Source organism: Typopeltis vanoorti, chromosome 6 (assembly GCF_054136105.1).
Source record: "Typopeltis vanoorti isolate ZY-2024b chromosome 6, IOZ_Tvanoo_1.0, whole genome shotgun sequence".
Classification (NCBI taxonomy): domain Eukaryota; kingdom Metazoa; phylum Arthropoda; class Arachnida; order Uropygi; family Thelyphonidae; genus Typopeltis; species Typopeltis vanoorti.
In genome coordinates, this window is record NC_143554.1 from 103,831,514 (window position 1) to 103,858,033 (window position 26,520).

Sequence of the window (26,520 nt, forward strand, 5' to 3'; positions counted from 1 at the left end):
TGGTTATTTGTGTCAGCAATTTCTGAAAGTATAATGAGTTTATGCAAAAACTACACCGGAAAGCAAGGTATGGAAAATTTAGCAGATATTTTTCTTGTGGCAATCAGTTCAACTTTAGCAATTCCAGTGATTTTTACTGGTTTCTGAATTAGGGTGATGTTGTCAGAAAAATCATCCACAAGTTTATTTACCATGGAGTTAGAAATAACTGATATGTGAGCGTAATAAGAATATCGCATGGAATCTTCCGAATTAGGCCTTGTACAAGAGATAAGGGTAATCTACCATTCTCTTCTGCCATCGTTACATTTTGCATTCTATGGGAATCATAGTTTAGTGAATCTGGTTTGTTATTCGAGGTGGTAGAGGCACCTGTGTTAACTTCCTCATTCTTATTTCTCCTTTTTTTACAGTATGAAAAGTATTCAAGAATTGACAAGGGTGGGAGCATCACAGTCCCGCATAAGTGATTGTTTCATGGAGCATATTTGTTTCATTTCTTCTAATACTTTCTCTCTTTCCTTGGCCATACTAAGCATCCTTCTAGACTGACGGCTTTTTCTTGTAAATGACTTCTTTTAATTTTTCATGTAACCCCAGTCGAAATTGTTGGAACGTAATTCAATCTAGGTGTGGTTTTTCTGCAGGGGATACTCTCATAGATTTAGTAATGTTCACCAATCTATTGAAATAGCTAGTCACATCTTCTGTGTCATTTTGCATACATTAATGGAGCTCTCTAAGGGTTTGACAGTAGCACTTAGTATAGGAGAATTTAGAGATTAGTTCGTCTTTAAATTTTTTGTACTCTGATGTTTCCTTAAGTATGGGAGATGAATACAGAAATGTCTTTGCCTTACCAATTAATTTACTTTGTAGCAATATTAATAATTGAAAGTCAGTCCAATTTGCTACCACTCTAAGTTCTTCCACAAAAGAAAAAAAAAAGATAGCACACCGTCTGATTCCTCTCCGGAAAATTGAGGAAATATCTGTTGGGGGTTTACAGTTCAGAAGAACTCACTGTCCTCCATTCCCATGTTAGATGCAAGAGTCATATTGGATTATCAGTTACTACTTTAATTCTCAGAACTTCAAATTTAAAACTATTTGAAATACAATTCTTTGCTTACCTGATTTGTTCCCCAACCAACTCACGAGATTCACTTAACTTTACTACTAAAGTTTTAGGAATTAGCTAATTATAAAAATTATTCTTAAGCTAAATATAAAAACTTTATCTTTTAATTAATACTAGTGAAGCAACATCCTGTTGACTGCACCATTTTGTTGGATTCTATGTTCTGCTCCGATGTATATTCTAGCTGTTGACTGACTCCACATTCGAACACAGAGAAATTTTATTTTTAACTGCACCACTCTATGTTTTACTTTGCATAAGCAACATTGTGAAATCAACTATCAGCCAGCAGCCAGCATAATACTGTTATCAACTTAATTCAGGCCAAAGTTCTCCTTATTATATACTGTATTTGCAGGCATATAAGATGCACCAGCATATAGGACGCATGCTCTTTTTTTGTACACATTTTTAGGAAAAAACTTTATCACTGAATATTATAATGAAATTATATTTCAAATATAAAATAATATTTTATATTCAACAAATACCTAATCTAACTACCCGCCTTTTAATCGTCAAAACCCAGAAATTCATCTCCAGAGCTAAATGAAGAGACACTTGAAACCTCAAAATCTGAAGACTGCATCCAGCTGTTCCACTTCTCCTTCATAAATCCCTTAAATGGTTCATTAATACAGACATCTAAAGGTTGAAGCTGACTAGTTAGACCTCCTGGAATTACAGCTGAGTTTTCAATTCCTTGAGTTTATTTGTAACATTCTGTTCTGCGAGAACAAAACTGATCCCAGACTAGCATGGCAGGCTTTTTCAACAGTCCACCAGGGGACCTAAACCAAATTTTATCTATCCATAACTTCATTCCTCCTCCATCCATCCAGCCTTTTGTGTGAACATGTACAGATACTCCTTTAAGCAGTTTTTCTTTGGGTAGCGTCTTTCTTTTAAAAATCAATAATGGCGGCAATTTTGTCCCATCAGCACAGTAGGATGAAACAACCATGTAGTGAGTTTTTTCGTGCCCCGAAGTTTTAACAGTAACACTTTTAGTGCCCTTGGAATCGACAGTTTTGTTTGAGGGCACATCAAAAGTCATTGGAACCTCATCCATGTTTCCTATTTGCGCAAGTTCAAAATTTTCTCGTTTCCTTGCGTTAATGACGAAGCGATGAAATTCATTCATTTTTTCTTCATATTCAGCTGGCATCTTTTGTGATATTTTTGTTTTAGTTTGTATACATTGCTGGTTTCTCTTCATGAATCTTGAACACCATGATGTTGATCCAGTAAAGTTGGCAATTCCTCTGTTAGTGGCTATCGTTTTTGCTTGATGAATAATCATTTTTGTAGACACTGAAAATCCCACTTTTCTGTGGTCTAAAATTCAAGTATTCAGTTCTGCCTCAAGTTCTGGCCATTTTGCAGTTCCACTTCGTAGGTTATGTTTGTTTACTGTGAGTTGCATTTTTTAAATCCTCTTCCTAATTCTGCTAAGTTCTTATCATTTTCTAAGTTGGGGGTGGTCCAAAATGCCTCTCTGCAGCCCCTGTTTCCATGTTCTTTAGCATACACAATCACACGTAGCTTGTATGCAATATTGTAATAATGCTGAGTTTTAGTAGCACGATCTTCAGCCATAAGTTGCCAAGAAATTTAGAGAAAATTTAACAGCAGAAATTTATCACCATTCACAACTGCAACAACAATTGGAAAGTTTCAAACTTTCCAATTGTTGAACAGGACACAGTTGTGATCGTCGATGACAGCGCATGCGCATCCACTGAACTCTACATCAGTGTTTCTCAAAGTGTGGTACGCGTACCCCGGGGGGTACGTGAAAGGTCTTCAGGAGGTCCGTGGCAATTTTTGGCTATGCATCATTAACGCATAAAATAAAATTCAATGTATCCGTGAAGTTCATAAAACATTCCTATTGTATCACTGAATAAGGTACAGAGACATCTGCAGGCTGTGCAATATGTTTCTCAACAAACAGTGCAATTAGAGACAACTGGGATAAAAACGGCACTAACTAATGAATCGCATGTTCCCTCTCACAGAAAATGCTGTATGACTCAAGCAAACATATGTTACCAGTGCAACATATGGTTTTGTTTGAGTGAATGTGTTAAAATGAAGAAATATATAGCGAATGTGTTTCAGATATTATACAAGGAATTCAGCTGAAGAGAATTAGCATTTCAACTCAACTGTCGGCTTGTCTTTGTCATTTAGTAGCATGATCTTTTGTTAATACTGCACCAATCATATGAATGCGGATGTCTGAAGTTTGAGAAACACTGCTCTACGTAACTGGAATGCTCTCACACACACCACAAGGAAGGAATAAAGAAATCATGTAACTCGGAACACAGAAAATTTCCAGAAATGAAAATAATAAAAAACTGAGTATCGGAGTATAAGACGCAGCCTGTTTTTCAGACCTATTTTCGAAGAAAAAAGTGCATCTTATACTCCACTACCCAGACTAGTTTCGACCTTTATTAAGGTCTCTTCAGTGGGAGCCAGGCCCAGAGTTGGAGATACCAGGCAGAAGCAATAGCGGGGTCATCTTTACCTATAGGAGTTGCCAAAAGGTGTGCCACCTTTTTATTAAATTACCTGGATTTAGAGAAAGATATTGAAATCTGGGCCTGGCTTCCACTGAAGAGACCTCAATAAAGGTCGAAACTAGTCTAGGTAGTGGTCCTTCCCTTAATGCATAACATTATACATATCTGCAAGAGATGTGTTTTGCATTATGGGAGATACAGATACAGATAGGAGTGATGTTAGCTTGGTCCACCTTTGCAACGAGTTGCCCGGTGTTGTACTACCTTACCCCAGTTCTGAAGTTACTTTCAGGCGCAAACTTTGTTTGCTCACACTTGGATAAAGGATTAAACTAAATTTATTATAGTCTAACCAAGTGAAAAATAAACTTTCAACATCTTTCTCTAAATCCAGAGTAATTTAATAAAAAAGTGGCACACCTTTTGGAAACTCCTATAAGTAAAGATGACCTCTCTATTGCTTCTGCCTGGTATCTCCAATTCTGGGCCTGGCTCCCACTGAAGAGATCTCAATAAAGGTCAAAACTAATCTGGGTAGTGGCCCCTCCCTTAATGCATAACATTATACATATCCACAAGGAGATGTATTTTGGGAGATACTGAGATAGGAGTGATGTTAGCTTGGTCCACCTTTACAACGAGTTGTCCGGTGTTGTACTACCCCTACCCCAGTCCTGAAGATACTTTCAGGTGCAAATTTTGTTTGCTCACACTTGGATAAAGGATTAAACTAAATTTATTTTAATCTAACCAAGTGAAATATAAACTTTTAAAATGTGGTGAAGAGGGAGTGGGGTGAGGAGTAGATTTTTTACATGGAGAACTGTCAGTGAATGGAATGCACAACCAGAATGTGTTGTTTATGCAAGGAGTATTAAGGATTTTAAGATTTGATATGATAAATATGTTGTCTGTTGAATGAACTTCCCATAATGAGTCTGCTGACTCCATGGAGGGTGCAATAATAATAATAATTGTTGTCCAACAAAACACAAATGGACATACTTGCCATAAAGATTTTTACCATTATAATACTCTTATAAATGAAATAAATTAATATTTCATAGCTACTGAGAATTTTGATAACACTAAGCATAAACATGGCACAAATTTACATCATTCTGTGATCCTGAACCCTAACTTGTGCTGTTGCCAAGAAGTGATTTCTACAATCAATTTTTCTGAGATGCAGAGGCAAAAATATGAAGAAAGAAAAACCTTTTCTTGTGCTAAACAATGACTAACTTGGGAACTCACTGAAATAAAAAAAAAAGTTCTAATTTAGGACAATAATCGAACCTATAATGGTCTTTCTTCTAGTGGAATAGGCAATATGGAACTAGAAACTTTGCCATAAGACTATATAAGCACTTCTAATACTCTTATAATATACTGATCTTTCATATAATACATTTATTACTGATTGACAGTAAAAATGAAGAAATATAAAATTGTGGGGTAAAATGGAACCAAAAAAACAAAAAGTTATTGTTAATGTTATTGAGTAAAATATATGTAAAATTTCATATAACTGGAATACTGATTAAATTCTTTATTTTATACAATATTTTTAGTAATAATAAATAATAACAATAACATAAAATTACCACCCTTCCACCAGGAGACATAATACCATCTAAGGTTGCAATGGTTTTAACTCCTCAAATTATCCAGATTCATACTTACATCTTTATTGTAATGTTATCAAATGTGTTCAGTTTTATGTTTGCTACCCTTAGATATGATTATGATTATGCTAGATTATGATCTGTAATCACCATTCCCAATTTTTTTTTTCTTTAGATCAGAAACTTTAAATTTTATTCACTCAATTAAACTTACTTTGAGAAGAGCTACAGCTAAGGCTCTTTCTTCTTCAATCCACCCAGGTAAACTTGCTTTGATTGTTGTTTTATCCAGTTTGACATCTGTAACTAACATTCCTGTGAAAGCTTCCCATTCCTACAAATATGCCAATTATGACTAGTTTCGCTGATATTCAAAACTCCAAACTGTAAAGTAAACTAATTATCTATTGCAAGTAATATTTATAGAATGGTGGAAATTTTAAGGGAAGCCTTAATAATAAACATGGAAAGTGTAAGAAAAAAATTTTGATAATCATATGTGAGATATTACAGGAAGTCATTACTGTCTTTTATAATAACATGCCAATACTGTTTGAATTCTTACCTTCACTGTTACAAAGCATTTAGCATTCAGTTTGGAAACAATTATAGGGACTAAAATTATGCAATTTTTCTTAAAAGTTATTATTAAAACACAGCAGCAGACTCCCTAATTTTTTTCATAATAAATAAATTCTTCTTCTTCTTCTTATCATCATGGATTTAGGCCAAATGGCCTGTTACGGTCTCATGCCATCTCCTTCTTGGTGTTCCAGTTCATCTTTTTCCATTTATTTTATATCCATATAATATTTTTGGCAGTCTGCTATTGTCCATTTGATTTAGATGTTTGAACCATTTTTGTTTATATTTACTTAGAGTATATAGTAATTAATTGATTTTATATTCAGGGATTGTAAAATTTCTACATTTGTTTTATTGTCCCACTTGGTATATCCAGTTGTTTTTCTGAGAAATTTCATTTCTGCTGTTGAATCCGTTTTTCATTCTTCTTTTTTTTTATGGTCCACGTTACACTTCCATATAATAAAGTTCCTTTAGACAGGGCATTATTATTATTATTATTATTATTCAGGCCTCCAAGGAGTCAAAAGACTCATCGAGGGAGGTCCTTCCTAAGACATAAAGTCTGTCAAGACTCATCGAGGGGAGGTCCTCCCCTGAGAAACACAAAGTCTATCATACCACTCTTTAAACTCACTGACCGTTCTCGCTTCCACCACTCCATCAGGCAATGCATTCCACGGCTCAACCACCCTCCACACAAAGAAACCACTCCTTACCCTCTTGCTCACAGTTTCCTTTCGTAACTTCCAGGGATGGCCTCTTGTCATCACTCCTTTCCGCTGTTCAACCAAGCGAAAGAACTCCCCAGTGTCAACCCTGTAACCACCTCTCAACAGTTTAAAAGTCTCAATCATATCACCTCTCCTTCTTCTATCCACCAAACTCTGCAGTCCACATTCTCTCAGCCGATCCTCATAACTATCCTTGTACAGTCCTGAAACCATCTCCGTCTTTGTATCCTTTCCACAGTTAATTTATCCCCTTCAAATCCTGGGGACCAAATCTGAGAACAATAGTCCAAGTGTGGTCTGATCAGAGACTTATACAACGGAATGATAACCCTCTTATCTCTGCAGGTCAGTGTCCTTCTCATAATAGCAGCAATCCTCTGTGTTACCTTCACCACCTTTGCAATATGTCCCCTAAACTTCAGGTTTCTATCAATCATCAACCCCAGATCTCTTGTCTCCCCAACTTCCTCCAGTATAACTCCTCCCATAGAGTATGCAGCATCCCATCGATGTTTCCCAAACCTCGAGACCTTACATTTTGCTGCATTAAACGGACATCCCCATTCATTTGCCCATCTATCAAGCTTATTTAAATTCTCTTGCAGGGCTACCACATCTGCACTATTACTAATAATCCTTCCCAGCTTTGCATCATCCGCAAACAACTGAATATCCCCTTGCAATCCACTGGCTATGTCACTGATATAAAGGTTAAACAACATAGGTCCTAGTACTGAGTCCTGTGGGACCCCACTTGTAACCCTCTGCCTCCTGGAAACTGCTCCACCATACACAACTCTCTGATACCTATCAGACAGCCAATCCTGAATCCAGTTGACCAATCTGACATCCAGACCCATGTGCTGCAACTTAAATATCAGCTTATCATGTGGCACCCTGTCAAATGCCTTCGCCAAGTCTAAGAAAATTGCAGTATATGCCTTTCCCTCATCTAATGTTCTTGAAACTTTATTATAAAAGGCTAGCATATTGCTAAAACAAGAGCGTCCTTTCACAAATCCATGTTGATTCTCACAGATAACATTACCCTCATCTGCCCAATGCTGTACACGGTCCCTCACTACTTTTTCCAAGATCTTAACAACTACTGATGACACACAGACTGGCCTATAATTAGACACTTCCAGTCTGTTACCACCCTTATGCAATGGCACTATCTTACCTTCCTTCCATTCCCTGGGCATCTTTGCCAAAGACAGACTTTCATTGAAAAGCCATGTTAAAGGCACTGTCAATTCCCTAGCACATTCTCTCAAAACTCGTGGTGAAATACCATCCAGTCCCACAGCTTTACTGACATCCAGAGTACTCAGTATCTGAAACACACTCTCCTCCTGTACCTCCAGACCTCGAACCAGTCCTATCCCTCTAGCATTAAAACTGACTCCTCTAGGATGAAATACTCCAATAAAGTGTTCAAATTGAACAATTTCACTATGTCCTCTGCATTAGTCACTCTATTCCCATTTTTATCCCACAATATCATTCTTCCACAGTCATTTCTCCTCCTACTGGCCACATAGCTAAAAAATTCCCTAGGATTTTCTTTGGATCTTAGGGCCAATTTCCTCTCATATTCCAGTTTCGCTTTCCTTACCACACTAGTCACTCTTCTGGCCTGTGTCTTATATTCTTCATGCATCTTCTCTTCACCTGTCTTCTCCTTATATCTCTTCCATAGCCTCTTTTTCGCATGCAGTTCCTGTTTAATATTGTTTGTCATCCACTTTACTCTAAATTGTGTCCTCTTCTTCTTCTTCACTCATGGAATACAGCTTACCATTGCTGCTAACAAATATTCCTTCACAATTTCCCCAAGCACTAATGATATCCCGGCCTTCCAATTCCTCCCTCCACGAAACTTCCCGAAGTTGACGTCTAAGACTATTATAATCACCTGCCTTATAATTCCACATAAGTTCCCGTCTCTTTGATACTCCTGCATGTCTATTCATTTTCCAAGTCAACACCATATGGTCACTCTCTCCAACTGCTGGGAGAGACATCAACTCTTCTGATGCTATAACCAAATCCAAAACTTTTGAACCTCTTGTTCCCTCTGTTACATGCTGCCTAAGACATTTGTCCCTCAAGAATTCTAGAAATTCCATTCCCCTATTGCTACATGCATCTTCCTCTCTCCAATTTATACTACTGAAGTTAAAATCTCCCATAACAATCATTCTTCTTGCACTTGCCAAACTTAGCTGTCTAAACATCTCCTGGTCCCCATCCTCTGTGCTCCTGGGTCTGTAGCAACACCCCACTAAATATCCTGTCTTGCCTACCTCTACCTCACACCATACGCTCTCAAAATCATTTGTCTCACTTCCTTCCAAATTCTCCACTCTTAGAGGACATAGGTCATCACTTATCATAAGCAGTACCCCATCACCACGCTTTCCCCTCCTATCCTGACGAAAAATGCTATACCCAGCGACTTCTATTCCTGTTGTTATATCCCCTTCTGGCAACCACGTCTCAGTGATCGCAATAATTTTTGGCCAGGCTGATGCTATCTGTGCCGCCAATTCCTCTCCCTTATTCCGGATACTCCTGGCATTAGTAAAAAGCATATAAATGCCATTGTTTCTATACCCAGCATTATCCCTTCTAGACTCCATTGGGCTCAGTGTTACCTGACATTGTCTCCCTTCTCCCAAGTATCCATTCCCACAAGAGGCCACCCCTGCTATCATCCTCCCTGGGACACACTGACTCGTTCAGAACAGCAATCTCTCCAGAAGCCTACGTCCTTCCTCATTATATAGTCTGATTCTGTGTGCTTTTGTACTAGGAATGGCTTAAATATATTATTTATTATGCCATTTATATCTACATCTTTTTCATCTTCAAATGGTAAGTTACATCCCAGGTATTTTGAGTATTTACCTGTTCTGATATTTTATTATATATCAATATTTTACTTCTTATTAGGTTTTCTCCTTTGAAAGCCAATTTAGTATACTATTGTTTATTTTTGATAATTTAGTGTGTCTGTGTGATTACTGACCTTGTGGTTTTGTTACTAACTTTTTTTTATTGAATTTTTGAACCTTGCCTTGATCAGAACACAATGGCTGTATGCCTGAAGTCAACTCGTTGTGAGACACAAAGATCAAATGTCATTAGTGATTCAGACTTTTTGAAACTGGTTCAATGTCATGAGTGCAATATGTATGCTTGGCAAAATGTGAAAGATGTGTCTGTGGAGATAATGAACAAGAGAGGGCATGGATTTGTAGAAAGTGCAATAGTTTGTTAGACTATAAGTTAGCAAATGCAAAACAGAGATGAAGGAATGAAAGCATAAATGAAAGCAATGTAAACTGAATAAAAGCTGTTAAGATTAAAGGAGTGAAAGAATGCAAGCAACTATAGTAAAGAATGAAGAAACTATAGTAAGTAATATGGAAACTAAAAGAAGTACAAATGAGGAAACAGAAGTAAGGTGTGGAAGAATGAGAGATAACAAGAATGTGGGAGTAACAGAGTGAAATTGCTGGAATGCAAGATTTCAAGAAAGAGTTATTCAAAATAAAAAGAGGAATATGCAAAGTGATGTTAGACATTTAATGGAAACAAACAAATGAGCGCAAAAGTATAGAATGAGAGAAAAAATAAAAAAAAGGTGATGAATAGTTTGAGAATAGCAGTGTATGAAGATTTCATTGTTAGAGGATTGGTTAATGGCAGAGTCCTTAAGTCTGCTATCCAGGAGGAAGAATGAACAAGATAATTCATGCTTTGTATATGAGGAGGAAATGAACAAGAGAATTAGTGGTGGTTGTAGAACAAATGATTTAAGTGAATATATAGATAATATAAGTGGGGGAGAATATCAGGAGGTTATTGAGGAGAGTAAAAGATAACATTATAGTGGGAAAGGTATTAGTGTGATACCAAAGTATGACAATGTTGAGTTTAGATGGAGAGCCAGAATAATGAATGATATGCTGGAAGAGCAGCATGAGGAGAAGGGAGTGAAGTTTGTGGATGTATGGCATATATTTGAGAGATAAATGAATTATACAGATGTGACAGATTACATTTGAATGGATTTGGAACTGAGTGAACTAGAAAAACTGTTGCTGGATGGAAGTGCAGTGTGTGTGTAATGCAATCAGGATATCAGAAGTAAGAGGTTAAGTGAAAGATCAGAGGAGTGGAACAGAAGAGTCTGAATGCTCAGAAATGGAAATAGTAGTATTGTAAAAGATGAACAGGAATACAGAGGGAGCCAAGGTAAAGACAGGACAGGACAGAGGAAGAGTGGATGTTGGAAGTAGTAGTGAATGTGTGTGTGTGTATCGGGATGATCAGCATAAGAATGGAATGAATCAGGATGTGAGTAGAGTAGCTGAGGTTGAGCAGGTATACTGGGAAAATCACAACCAACAAATAGATTGGTAGGACTAGTTACAGACCTAAAAGTGAACTGCTGTGTACATTTACAAACGATATGAGTATCAAAAATAAGGGAGATGCAATAGTTTCACTGATTGTGTTTATTTGCAGAAAAGTTGTTCAGATAAGTGAAAAATGGTTGAATGGAGATGATATCCTGATGGAAATAAGTTTTTTGTGATGGAAAAGAAAAGAAGAGAAATGGAGTACTGCTGATGATAGCAGGTGAATTATGTCTACATAGGGTACACATGAAAGGGGGAAATAGTGGCAATGCTTTTGAGGCAGTATGGTGGACGTCAAAAAGAAATATTTAGTTGGATGTTGCTATAGGCCAGGAAATGTAAAGGATGGTGATGAAAAAATATATAAGCAACTTGGGTTAGTGAACAAGGAAAAGATGATTATTATGGGTGACTTTAATCATGGTAGAATAGATTGAAGAAACAGCATTTGGGAATAAATGAATATTTGTTTTTCTTGTTCTTGAGAAACAAGAAAAACAAACAAAAACAAACAAAAACTCTAGATTCTTGCATGCCCTCCTTTATATACTGCCTCGGACAGTATGTAAAGGAGGACATGCAAGGATCAAGAGTTTTAAATCTGATCATTTCATTAGAGGATGTAATTGTGAGTGGGGTTTTGCACATCCCTTCAGTTGGTGAGAATGATCATGAAGTGATCACCTGGTTGTGGATAGTCATAAGAAGACTCTGTGAGGACAAGATATGTGTTAAAGTACAAGGCTAGTGATTATGACAAACTTAGGGGATAGCTTGGAGCTATATCATGGTATAAGGAGTTGAGCGGTAAGGAAATAAAGGCTGCTTGGGAACTGACAAAGAGCATAACAACATCAATGTGTCAATGTATTCCAAAGGTGGAAAGGCTGAATAAGGTAGGTGTAAAATGAATAATGGTAATAATCAGTTGCATGAAGGGTATAACAAGCAGGCCAGGAGAGTTTATGTCTATTTGTGGCAAGTGAAATTAAGAATGACTATGGAAGGATAAGTATTTAATCATTTAACAAGTGTTGATGCTAAGGAGGTTAAAGAAGCAAATGAAATAATTGAATTAGTGAGTGATTATTGTTTTTTTGTTTTTCTGAAGGGTAGGTGTTGCCTTATAATTTGCATACTTTTTACAGTAAGGTGACAACTGAGTTGGATAAAAGAAATGGTTGCATACATTTATGATATGAATAAGATAGTGGCTGATGGAGACATCAGAGTAGTTTGTGGGGTAATTGAAACCAGAAGGTGGTGACTAGTGGTGCACCTTAGACCTTAGGGGTCTATACTTGAGAACTGTTATTTAATTTGCATATCAATAATTTAGGGGAAATATCCAGTTGTTTGATGATGATATAAAAACTGAGAAGGGCAATACTTCTCAGTTTTTATATCATTCTGTTGCAAAGATCATTTTGTTGCAATTCGTCAACTTGTTGAGGAATAATCCATTTGTATCCTCACCCTGGCCTTACTGCTAAAGATCAGCTCTTTTCAAACTGTAAAATTATTTTTCTAAGATTTGTTATTGAAATTGGACCTTTTCTCCTGTCCTTCAAACGCCAGAATTCTCGAAACGCAGCATTAACATTAGTATTGTTGATAGTAAAGTTTTACTAGCAACACATGTTCTGGTAAGGTGAAATCATTAGCACTTCAGTCTAATCAGAATGATGCAAATTCGTTTTAGTCTTCCTTATATCCACCAGCTTGTCAGTAGAAACGGTGAGATTATGCAAAATGTCATGTGATTCTAGCACCAATTGTCTGCTAGTAGCAGAATTTTGTATTCCTCCCCCTTTAAATCAGTGCCCTGTTGTGAAAAATATATATTTTTCACAACAGGGCTCTGAATACCTCCTCTTTGAATTGAATTATGGCCACGCTGTGTACATATATGTGGTGTGTGTATCTACACGTGTACACACACATAAATGGAGTGCTAATTTTTGTAAAACAATAGGTACCAGTTCTGATATTTACTGATATTGCTATTTCATAGTGTGACAATGTTTTTGGAATAAGAAGAGCAAATTATAACTATATAGCACACAGTTTATTAAGCAAAAATATATAGTAATTATAAATTTAACTATTAAGCATAAATGTTATTGTAAATATAAAAAATAAGTAAAATGTGTACGATAATTTTTAGTAAAAATTTTACATAACACATAAAAAAGTTTTATATAGCAAATATCTCAACAATAGACATTATGAAAAATGAAAATCTCATTACATAACTAAGCTTATTTGTATATTTTGTAAACATAAAAATTGCTGAATGTAACAAATTTCAAATGTACAACATCCATATGTTATGCATCACTTTTAATAAACGTACTGGTATGCCAAATGCCTGTTCCCCTCTAAAAAAAAAAAAAAACACACACACACCATGTATATGTATATTAAAAATTAATCAGTTAATTAAAATCTGAATTTTAAGTAAGGTAATTTGGTCGAATAAATGGATGATGTTCTTTCATCATGATGTTTTGGTCAAGCTATCAAGCTATTCACCCCTACTTCATCGCTCAATGAAAAATTAGGTGACTGAACAGAGGGCATCAGTGCCAGCATCATATTAAAAATTAAAATATTAGAAGGGAACCTGGCATTGCTAGCATTCAGAAATGTGTGAGAGAGAGATAATCTCAGATGGTTTGGTCACTTAAACATAATGGGAAAGGTTTGCAAAACAAGTGTTTCATGCCAGGATGGAAGGAAAAAGGCTGAGAGGAAGAGGAGGATTAAGATCAAGATGGACTGATACAGTCAAAAGTACTTTAGATGACCAAAATATAAGATCTGGCAATATTAGACTGAGAATACAGACTAATTTGGAGGTAATTTGTTGACGTTAGTAATAATATAAACTTTTCATGGTGTACTATCACAAAATACTGTTATTAATAATTTCTGATATACACTGTTATGAAAGAAGTCAACACATGCACCCACCTACACACCCCCATGGGTAAGGTGGGTCATGCAATGTAACAAGTTGTGTTTGTAGAGGGTATAAATTGGGAGGAATATGATGCTCCCAAGTCAGTGCAACTGTGTCTGGGTGAAATGGATGTAAAAAGGGATCTGATGGAATTTGAAAGAGGCATTATGATTGGATGCCATGTTGCAGGTGTATGTTTGCAAACTGTTGACAAATTAGGCTATTACAGGTCAACAGTGAGTGATACTATACTGATCGAAGTGCAGGGAGTCAACTGCAAATGCCATCTGCAGTGGATGATCCACCACATTCATCAAATGTGACCATAGGATGCTACAAAGAACAATATGTAAAAACTGACATTCATCAGCTGCACTGAATGTGGAATTCCTTGCATCAATTTGAACACAAATCTGCACACAATATGGGTTCAGAACTGAGGCTCACAATATGGGTTCCTATGGTCAGATGCAACAGGCAAGCCCCACATTACCTAAACCAACATGCAACTTTGTCTTCAGTGGTGCAAATAGCATGTACAGTGGGAGATGGAAGCTTGAAAAGCTGTATTATTGAGAGTGAGGAATCATGTTACATTCTTTGCTGAGCAAATGGTCAAGTGTGGGTGTGGTGGATGACTTGTAATCATCTCTTACTAGAGTGCATAACCCAAACTACGAAATTTGAAAGTTTCAGTGCGATACCATGGTCGTGTTTTTTCCTGATTTGGCCTCTAACCTTTGTTTGTAGTACCGCGAACTCTGAACTCCAAGAGGTATCTGAACATTCTTTGTTGCAGGATTGTTGCAGTTAACAATGCAATGCTTCATGTGCAGCCAATTCATTGCTGAGTCAATTCATCACATGAAAAATTAATCGCACAAAAATTAATTGTGAAAAAAAGAAAATTTGAAATCCTATTTCATGTCATTCCCATATATGAAAAAAAAAAAAAAAATTCGATTATACTTAGCGTTGCGAAATTTTTTATTCTGTATAAAGTTATTAATGTTCTTTCTTACTACAGGCTTTGTAGATGGAATATTACTTGTTACAAAACTGGAATAGGATGGTTAGGGAGAAAGAGCACCATATTTAAGAATATTTAGGGATAATAGTTATATTCAATTATTATTTATAGTTAACTATTTAAATATTTCTATTATTCCTATTAACTATTCTATTAATAGTTAGAATAGTTATTAGGGAGAACACAATATTTAAGAACAGTTAGAGAGAAAGGGCACAATATTTAAGAATATTTATTCTTCTAACCATTCACTATTTTTCTGTTCTGCGCATTTAGACATCCATCCAGGTGTGATATATTTTATTTTTATCTCAACTAATTTAGGTGATGTGTTTCAGTTATTGAATACATGTGTATTTTGAAAATCACTGCACTTTTTCTGCATAGTAAAGACATCTTGAATGCTGCTGTTGTTTGCAGAGCTAGTTTAAGATCATAGGTGTAGTTTTGAGTAATTATATTACAGAAAATGATAATAAAATTATGTAAATGATGTAAATCAGCATAAGTAAATCTGCTGCTTCAATACTAGTCTTTACTTTTTTCTTCAATACTAGTATTTTGTGACGCTAAGAAATTTTAAATTTTATATTTAGTCTTTTTTTACTGAAAAAAAAAAAAATAAAATAAATATATATATATATAAATGGATACTCCCAAAGTGAAATACGTAATTAATTACTTCTCTTGTGAACCGTTCAAAAATAAACTGTAATTAGAAATATCATGTTGTAGTTAACAACCTTAGCTATGCAGACCATATAGTATTAATAGACTCATCCTTAGCCAAGGTGCAACAACACTTTGACAAACTATGCCAAGCTGCAAAAATATTTGGATTGACAGCTAAATGAAATAAAACTCAAATACTTACAAATATTGTACAAGGTTCCAACATTACAGAACACAACCAACTTTAGAAAAGTAGCAGACCTCCAATACTTTGGCTCAAATATAAATAATACCGTAAATGACATATTATTAAGAAAATATAAAGCTCTCTAAACAGGAATCTAAGAAATTCGAAATCGCCTCTCATTACCTTGGAAACAAAAATTATGTTTTTCAAAGAAAACTCTCAGGTTATCTTCTTATATTATGGAGAAACATGGAACGTTTTCACTCAAAAAGCAATAAAAACCATCAATAGATTTAATACAATCTGCTTAAGATTGCATTAAAGTTACTCTCAGAAGGATCATATTTGTAATTCCATTATTTTAGAAGAGGCAAAGCAGATGTCAACTTGATTGGCTTGGACATCAACTGAAACATCGTCCCTCTCCATAATTTGACATCTTATTTTTATATGCCCCTCAAATGGACAAAGATGGAGAGGAAGACCAACTAAACAATTCTGACAGTATATTAACCAATGTATCAGCACAGATACTTACTCTCTCTCTCTCCCCCCCTCCATGAGAAACAACTTAAATGGTTCAAAACAGAGATGCATGGAAAGCTACATATAACAATTAACTTTTTCTTATTCCTATTTATTTAGTTCATTTCCCTATTTACAAATTGTAAATTGTAAATAAACCATGATGATGAACAACCACCTAGATAGCATACCTTCTCCCACCAATGAGCTGTGGATTCAAAAACTCACAATAGGCATGGATGTTTGTAATTGTTATTAGGTGAGAGATGACTTTCTTCATCTGAAAATACTAGCATTGGTGGAAAAGATAAAGACTAGTATTGCAGCTGCAGATGACAGTTTAGCTAATGCTGATTCACATCATCATGATAGCATTTATGTAATTTAATATAATTTTCTTTAATATAATTATTCAAAAGTAAACTTATGATCTTAAACTAGCTCTGCTAACAATAACAGTGTACAACATATATATATATATATATATATATATATATATATATATATCACATCTGGATGGATGTCTAATTGTGCAGAAAAACAGTGAACAGTGCAAACAACTGCTCACTGTTTTTCTGTGCATAAATATTCTAAAATATGGTGCCCTATCTCCCCAAACCACCCTATTCCAGTATTATAAATATTAATATTCCATCAACAGAACCTGTAGTATCAAAGTAAAAAAAGAATATTTATACCTTTTTAAGATGAAACAGAAATGAGAGAACTCACTGATCAATAAAAAATTACTTTCACTGTATAAGAATAAAAATATTATGAAAATGTAAATAAATAATACATAGATCTTCTTCTTCTTAATCTTTTCCACTTTTACCTTTACAGTGTTGAGTGTTTCTATTCCTTATAACTGCAACTGTTATGTGAGGATAAGGTGGTTGGCCCTATGCCTCCCGGTGTATCCTATGTCTGTAGAAGCATTATGTTCTCAAGGCCAATTTGCCTGCTGGCGTGAGGAAAAATCCCAGATAAACTGGGGAGGAAAACCTTGCAGTCCATGTCCAAGACTGGCTAACTTGGCTATGTCGTAAAAGACCCTAAGCTCCTAAGGATGAATTTTCCTCTCGATGAATTGTCTGTAAACCAAACGCTTCCTACTTTTTAGCATTTCTACAGAAATGACCATTGTCTCTTTCAGCAAGACTGTGCTGTGCCATAAGGCTTCTTATTTAACTGCATGATTTGTGGACATGTAGGTCACCACACTTGACTGGCCTCCAAAGAGCCCTGATTTCAAGCCTATTGAACATTTGTGGGGCGACCTCACATGTATGAGGTCCAGGACCTTGTTACACATCTACAAGAAGAATGGTCCAAAATTCTTATTGATCATTATCATATGTTTGTGGAAAATATAACCTGTGGGATTGCTGTAGTCATCACAGTGACAGGAGGTTCTATATATTATTAAGGTTTGCACCATGGCTATTCATTCCTCACACTATGGTGTCTGCTTACTTCTTTCCAAGTAATGTATAGGCACCCCCAAGGGTGCATTCAGATTCCTGATATATATACATTTCAGAAATCTGAATGATGATTTGTCTGAAAGACTATTATAATCACCTGCCTTATAATTCCACATATATTCCATTCTCTTTGATAGTCCTACATGACTATTCATTTTCCAAGTCAAAACCAAACAGTCACTCTCTCTCCAACTGAAGGAAGAGATGCCTTCTCAGTTATAATCAGCTCTTCTGATGGTATGACCAAATCTTCACTCGTGGAACAGCTTACTATTGCTACTAACAAATACTGCTTCACAATTTTCCAAGCACTAATGATATCCCGCCCTTCCAATTCCTCCCTCCATGGAACTGCTCCAAGTTGATATCTAAGACTATTATAATCACCTGCCTTATAATTCCACATAGTTTATGTATACTAATGCTCAAAGGATTCGGAATAAGTGAGAAGTATTTTTGTCATTACTTAGTACAACTTGCCCCAAAATTATAGGAATTGAATGTAAGGGGTACAGTATTTTCAGGCAGGACAGAGATGACAGAATGGGGGCAGGGATTTTACTAATGATAGACGAAGCGTTAAAGCCAAACGAGGTAGAAGTGCCTCAAAACAAGAGGTATGTAGAGGGCAGTTCATTCGAAGCTGTTTGGTGTGAGATAGAGATTAACAAGGCAAAATATGTAATTGGTTGTTGCTATAATCCAAGGGATATAAGAGAGAATGTAGATAGTATGTATTGGCAAATTAGCACGATGAGTGAAGGTCAAGTAATTATTATGGAGGATTTTAACTTTGGGGATATAGATTGGGAGAAGGAATGGTCTCAAGGAACAAAGAAAATGGAGTTTTTACAGTTGTTAAGAGATAACTACCTGAGACAGCATGTAATGGAAGGTACAAGAGATTCTAGAGTGTTAGAGCTGGTCATAACATCTGAGAACTGAATAAGTAACTTAATTACACTGTCTCCACTTGGGGAAAGTGATCATGTGGTCTTGTAAGATGTACTGAATATTCTGTTAAGAAGGGGTATATGTGGAATTACAAGGCTAGTGATTATGACAAGCTGAGAAGTCAGCTTTCAGCAGTGCTATGGCATGAGAATTTGAAAGGGAGAGATGTTGATGGTGCATGGGAGATTGTCAAGGAGTATAAAGCTGTATCAGACTGTATTCCCAGGGTTAGAAGAAGAAATCAAGTAGGAGTAAGATGGATGAATAATATTATTAAGCAGGAGTTGCAGATAAAGAAAAGGTTGTGGAGGAAGTATAAAGAAAAATGTGATGAGTGTTCCCTTGACCAGTACAAAGTACAGGCAAAGAGAGTAACCTGTATGGTAAGGAAAGCCAAAGCTAATTATGAGAGGAAGCTAGCTGATGAATCCAAAAGAAACCTTAAAGAATTCTTTCACTATGTGGCTAGTAAAAGGAAGAATATCAATAGAAAGATTACTTTAAAAAGTGTTGATGGTAGGGAAATTACAGAAGCAAATTAAATAGTTGAGTTGCTTAGTGATCATTTTGCAAAAGTGTACCATCCTGGTTGTGATTAGTGCAGTGCCAAATGTGTCATTGACTGATGAGTCTAGAGATAGATGAAATAGAGGTGCATAATAAAGTACAGAACCTTAATGCTAACACTGCCATTGGGTTAGATGGCATATCAGCCCATGTGTTACGAGAATGTGCAAAAGAATTAGCACCTCCTCTAACCAGGCTGTTTAATTTAAGCCTCAGTTCTGGTAAAGTACCAATAGAGTGGAAAGAGGGGAAAATAATTCCACTGCATAAGGGAGGCTCCAAGATTGAAGTTGCAAATTATAGACCAATCAATATATCTGGAGTGGTGGTTAAGGCTTTGGAGAAATTGGTAAAAATTAGAATTCAGGACTGGCTGGTCAGCAATATGATACTTTATAAGGGGCAACATGGTTTTGTGAAAGGTAGGTCTTGCCTCAGTAGCTTGCTTACTTTCTATAATAAAGTAACAGTAGAGTTGGATAAAGGAAATCCTTACTCAGTGATATTGCTGGACTTTGCAAAGGCATTTGACAAGATTCCACACGGAACTCTGTTCCATAAATTAGAGCAAATGGGTATAGATCTGAAGCCGGTGATTTGGATTAGAGGATAGCTGGTGGACAGATATCAAAGAGTGGTTTATGGAGGAGCTGAGTCCAGGAGAAGGCAAGTGACTAGTGGTGTACCTCAAGGCTCAGTGCATGGTCCTCTATTGTTTAATTTGTACATCAATGATATTGGGTATACTTTGAAAGGAAATATCCACTTGTTTGCTGATGATGCAAAATCAGGAAGAGTGATAGTCAATTCAGATGATGTAGATATCTTGCAGGATGACTTAAATAGGCTGACGGTATATGGACTAAAGTAAATGGCTGTCATGTGAAATCCTCTAGCATGTCCTCTCCACCATTTCTTTATCACCATTTCTTGGTGATAAAGAAATGGTGGAGAGGATTTCATATGCTGTTCACTATATTAACGGAGCTGAACTGCAAGAAGTTGACGAGGCAAGGGAGTTGGGAGTTATTGTGGACAGAGAACTTAAGTTTAAAGGGCATATTGCAAAGATTGCCAAAACATCACATCAAATTAGATGGTTGTCGAAGAACACACTGACAAGCAGGGATAAGGAAGTTATTGTTCCACTTTATAAGGCATTAACAAGACTGCATTTGGACTATTGTGCACAGATCTGGTCACCTGGATTTCTTGGTGATAAAGAAATGGTGGAGAGGATTTCAGAGGCGAGTTACGAAGATTGTTACAGGTCTGTGGGCTCCAAAAACTAGCTGATAGACGTAGGAGAGGAGATATGATAGAAGCATATAAATTATTAAAGGGATTTTTACAGGATTGATACTGATGACATTTTTAAGACCAGTGCAGGAAGGAGAGAACAAGGGGCCATCCCTGGAGATTATGTAAGAGTGTGGTTAACAAAGGTGTTAGGACTAGACTTTTTTACTTGGAGGGTTGTTAAGGGGTGCGATGCGTTGCCAGAGGTGGTTGTGAATGCTTTGTCTGTGAATGAATTTAAGAAGTATGATAGGTATTGTGTAAATAATGGTTAGTGTGGGGTCTCCCGCGACGAGTCTTTTGACTCCATGGAGACACTGTTATAATAATAATAATAATAATATTTCCTTCTCTTTGATACTCCTGAATATCTATTAATATTCCTAGTCAAAACAACATGGTCACATTCTCCAAATGGGGGAAGAGATGCCATCTCAGTTATAATCAGCTCTTTTGATGCTATGACCAAATCCAAAACTCTTGAACTTCCATTTCCTTGTTACTACATGCATTTTCATCTTCCCAATTTATACAGCCATAGTTAGAATCTCCCATAACAATTATTCTTCTTACACTTGCCCAGCTCAACTGCCTAAACATCTCCCGCTCCTAGCCCTCTGTTCTCCTTGGCTTATAGCAACACGCTTCTATATATCCTGTCTTGCCCACCCCTACCTCACACCATTTGTCAGTGCTTCCTGCCACTGGGTAATTAGCTTTGATCTTATAAACTGTCTGTAGTCCATATATGTGACTGATATTGTATTTGTTCCATAACCCCATTCTATAGAGGTTAGAATGTGAACGAGATTTAATACTCTTGCTCTTTTACCTAAATTAATGAATATGTGCAAGAAATGTGAGCTTTCTGTAAAAGATGAGTCCTAAGAACCAGGTTTATGCTGCTACTGGAATAATACTATGTCTGATTCTTAACTTAGGATGCGGGTGAAGAGTGCATTTTTAGCAGATGTGTATACAGACAATTTTTAATGCTGAAAACCTGAAACCCTTATTAAGAGGTCATGAAGAAGATAATCAGCTGATTGTTGAAGTTGTCTTTCTGTTACGCTCATTTTACAAGAGTGACATTAAATAATGAAATCATCAACATATAAAGCAATACCTATAGTGGGAGAAAGCTGTTCAGTGACTGAATTAATTTTGACAGCAAAGAGTTATGACTTTAAGACAGAGCCTTAACGATACACCCTCCTTGGTGACATGGCTGCTCAGAGAGTTTTTAATCAATCCATGGAAGGTGCCCACTGAGACCTAAGTTGTAGAGGTCTTTTAATATGCCATATCTTCAGGCTGTGTCATTTCTTTTCATGTCAAAGAACATCAAAACTAGATGTTTTTGTTTCAGTAAGGTATCTTTAATACAAGTTTCTAAATGGACCAAATGGTTCAGATTGAACAATGTCTATGAAAGCCACCTTGTGTGCTGGAGTAAGATCACTACTTTCTAAATATCAAGGAAGTTTGATATTAACCATTTTGTCTCCAATATCTTACAGAGACAACTGGTCAAAGTTATAGGCTGGTAACACTGTTTGTTTGTGATGAATCCATTCCTGGTTTTGAAAAGCTAATGCCAATTGGCTTATGAGAAACCATCCCTTAGTATTCTGTTGTATGGTAAAAGAAGGAAATCGACAGTAGATGATGGAAGATGCTTTCTCATCTCATAATGGATGTCATCAGAAGTTACTGCACTGGCATGAGAGTAAAAGAGATCTTATTAGTTCCTCCTTAAGAAAAGCCAGATTGTATGGCTCAAGGCTATATGTAGAATAGTTTAGCAACTGTTTTTTTTTTTTTTTTTTTTTTTTTTCAATATTAAAAATTCAGGAGCTGGTGAAGCTATTGCTGAGATTCACCAAATTTTCTTTCAAAGTGTCTGCCATAGCTTTAGGATCAACTACAGCACATCCATTATGTTCCACAGTAGACAGATGGTGATGTCTACTGTGGAACATAATGTTTACTCTGATGTCTCACACCACGAGCATTTTTAAAAGCTATCAGATTTGATGTGGTAGGGTATACACAACATATACTACATATTCTGTTTGATCTTTTTTTTTTTTTTTTTTTGGTTGCTTGGTGCTTTGTTTTCAACCAAGGATTTGAATAGAGTGGAAATCTAGATGCCGTTTTTGGAATTGCATCTGTTGCTTCCTGGACAATCTGTGACATACTGCACTGCTTCATTGATAAGGATTTGATGTCATAATGCTTCAGCATTAAATTTTGCAAAACGGAAAAAACATTCCAGTCAGCATGGTCAATTTTCTACATGTGCATCAGTGTAGGGGAACGTGGGTTGTATGATGACGCAGTGCAAATAACAGGAAAATGTTTTCTTCCATAGATGTGCTCTTCGATATCCCACAGAGCAGTGGAAAAATGGCAGGAAAGTAGACTGAAAGATCTATTGTGGAATACGAGTAGGTATACATATGGAAGAAAGTATTGACTCCATTAATAATAACGAGAAGTGATGATTGTCAAGCATTCACTCAATGATATGATCTCATCCATTCCTGTTAGCACTATTCTAAATAGTGTTATGTCCATTAAAGTGACACATGAGAAGTGTGGGCTGAGATAGTTGTGATATAAGATTATCAAGTTCAATCTCATTTAACTCACAGATCAGTAGTAAATAAACAAAAAATAGTGTAATAAGAAATCCTGCAGATATGCAAGAAATTCCACGGATTCCAGATTCAACATAATATTATGTTGAAAGTTTTTTTACTAAGTTATACTACAAATTAAAGATGCCAAGAAATTATATTCTTGGTTTAATCCTTTATCTAAGTGTAAGTACATGATGTTTGTATATGAAGTATCTTCAAGACTGGGATACCTGCATTAAAGGCTAATGACCTCACATCAACTGCCTTAGTATCCCATAATGAAAATTACACTTTCAGATGTGTATAATGCAATGCATTATGGGAAGGGCTGCTACCCAGACCAGTTTTGGCCTTTATCAAGGTGAAAAAAGTAAAGGGGGGATGTACAAAGAGAGAATCTGATAGTACTGACAGACCCATTATAGATGCTATAATGGGTCTGTCAAGCCCATCTTGGATATGAACAGGAAAGCCATTAATGCTCCAAGAGTTATAATTTCCCACAGTACTATTGTCTTCAAACAGATTTCTATAGTGTTTCGAAAGGAGTCAATGATTTGAGTGATATTTAATGAATTGTTACTGAAGAATGCACCTGAAAGGCTATCTGCTAAGTGCTGCTGTATTCTTATTTGAAAATTTCTTTCTTCCACTTGTTTCTGCCTTTCCGCTTCTATCTCTATGTTAACATTTCTAATTATGTCGTTAAATTCTATACCACTGTGCTGATTTGCTATGAATCAGCTTCTCTCTTTATCCAGACCTTTCAACTTTTTTCCTTTTAAGGAAAGCCTGTTCCTTTCCTCATTCAATCATATTCTGTATTACTGCTTGTTTGAATTTTAAGCACACATCCCAGTTCCAGGTAACATTATTCCAGTTTGAATAATGTTAAAGTGGATGGAAGGAGTGTGTGTGTGTGTGTGTGTGTGTGTGTGTGTGCGCGCGCGCGCGATGTATGAGCTGAATGTGGACTTGATGAGTGATAACATATTGGAAACTGAAAATATTAGTAGCGAGAATGCCATCACAGAAAAGAAGGATGGTGTAAAATTGCAGCGAAAAAATGGTAAAAAACCTGAGCGATCTGATAAACTTAATAATTGATGGTAAGAAAGACGAAAGCGATACAAATGCAGCAGAAGTTGAAAAACAATGTCCAATTAAAGGTAATTTGGTAAACGGCATTCACTTTGAACAAGCGTGTATGGCCGGCAACAAAATTCAGAGAGTGAATGAGGGCAAAAATGTGATGCAAAATTCGAAAGTTGAGTTGGTTAAGATGAGGCAAGAGATGAAACGGATGTAGAGTGAAGTTAAGAGAATTCGAGATATGTATGGAAGAGTGAAAATGAAGAAAACGAATAATATTGTTATGAAAGACCTGTAAATGGAGTTGTATGGGGATTCAATTATTAAAGGTGTGGTGGACGAGAGGGTGTACAAGCATCCTCTCTGACTTTTCTCTTTCTAGTGGTGTACCTCAGGGGTCCATTTTAGGGCTATTAATGATATTGGAGAAGATTTGGATGGGAATATTCAGTTGCTTGCAGATGATGTAAAGTTGGGACAAACTGTAAGGAGTAGAGGAGATGTTCTGGCCTTAGAAAAAGACTTGGAGAGATTGAGTGAATGGCATGGGAGTGGAGATGCCAGTTGATTGTTGCAAAATGTAAGGTTTTAAAATTTGGGAAAGAAAGATGGGATGTAGAATTTATGCTTTGTGATGATATATTGTTGACGGTGCAGGAAATAAGAGATTTTGGGGTGATGATGGACAAGGATCTAAAATTTAGAGGACACATTACAAAAATTGTGAGGACTACACAATGAATTCTGAGAATGATGTGAAGGACACTGACTTGTAGAAATAAGGAGATTCTTGTTCCATTGTATAAGGCTCTGATTAGGCCACACATGGACTACTGTGCACAGATTTGGTCACCATGTTTTCAAAAGGACAAAGAGATGTTAAAAAGGATCAAGAGACAACTGACTAAGGTAGTTTCTGATTACTGGAATGTCGAGGAAAGGTCAAGAAGATGCAATTTACAGAATTTAGTGGATAGGAGGAAGAGGGGTGATATGATAAAGACCTACAAGTTAGTATGGGGTTTATAAGATCGATGTTGAAGTGATTTTACAGAAAATGGCGGGAGATCAGGGGGAGAACCAGAGGTCATCCTTGGAAGCTATATAATGAGGGTGTGAATAAGGGAGTGATAAGCAGGTTTTTTGCATGCAGAGTTGTGAATGATTGGAATGCCTTGCCTGAGAGGGTGGTGTCTGCAGAGAAATTGAGTGTGTTTAAGGCATGGTACAATGAGTTGTGTGCATGACAAAAGGACCTCCTACATGAGTGGGGGTATTAGGATGGTAATAATAATAATAATATGGATCACATTATGAAGGAAAGTAGTATTAAACCTGATATCAAAACTGGGGTGTTAATCTTAGCTCTTTATTTATGCAGATGATGTTATACTTCTAAATAAATCTAGTTCAAGTCCTAAGGATTTCCTGACTTAAATGAATAATTGCTGTGATAAATTTGGTACGAAAATCAGAAGACAATGCAAATATGAAGAATCATTGAAAATATCAACTGTATCCTGAATGAAGAACTTATAGAACAGGTAAAACATTTCAGTTATTTAAGCACAATTTTTAGTGAAGATGGGAAATAAAATAGGAAAGAGACATCAAAATTAGCAAAGCTGGTATGGTAGGAAGTCAATAAATTTATATGAAATAAAAGAGAAATTATTCAAAACACTAAATTAGCTGTTTACAGGACAGTTTTCAAACGAATTTTATGTTATGGATCTGAGAGCTGATATATATCAGCTCTCAGATCCATAACATATCTCAGATCAGCTCTCAGAACTCTGATATATATCAAAGTTCTGAAAAAGATTAGGAGTGAACAGATGGCATCAATGCCAGTTTCATATTAAGAATGAGAATACAAACTTGACACTGTTAGCATTAAAGGATGTAATAACAGAGGTAATCCCAGGTGGTATAATCACTTTGGTCAACAGATTGGGAGTGAAAAGGTTAGCAGAACAAGTGTTCTTTGCCCGGATGGCAAGAAAAATCCCTAGAGGAAAATCCAAGACGAAATCCAA

At 36.2% G+C, this 26,520-nt stretch overlaps 1 protein-coding gene across 1 annotated transcript in view; it reads right to left on the reverse strand.

Annotated features, from left to right (window-relative positions):
* The window catches only part of btv (dynein cytoplasmic heavy chain beethoven), a 1,245,321-nt gene that overhangs the window by 202,157 nt on the left and 1,016,644 nt on the right, over nucleotides 1-26,520 (reverse strand). The window contains exon 64 of the mRNA XM_090394552.1: nucleotides 5,518-5,637. Coding sequence (XP_090250678.1) covers nucleotides 5,518-5,637 — 120 coding nt within the window. The remainder of the gene's footprint in view (nucleotides 1-5,517; nucleotides 5,638-26,520) is intronic.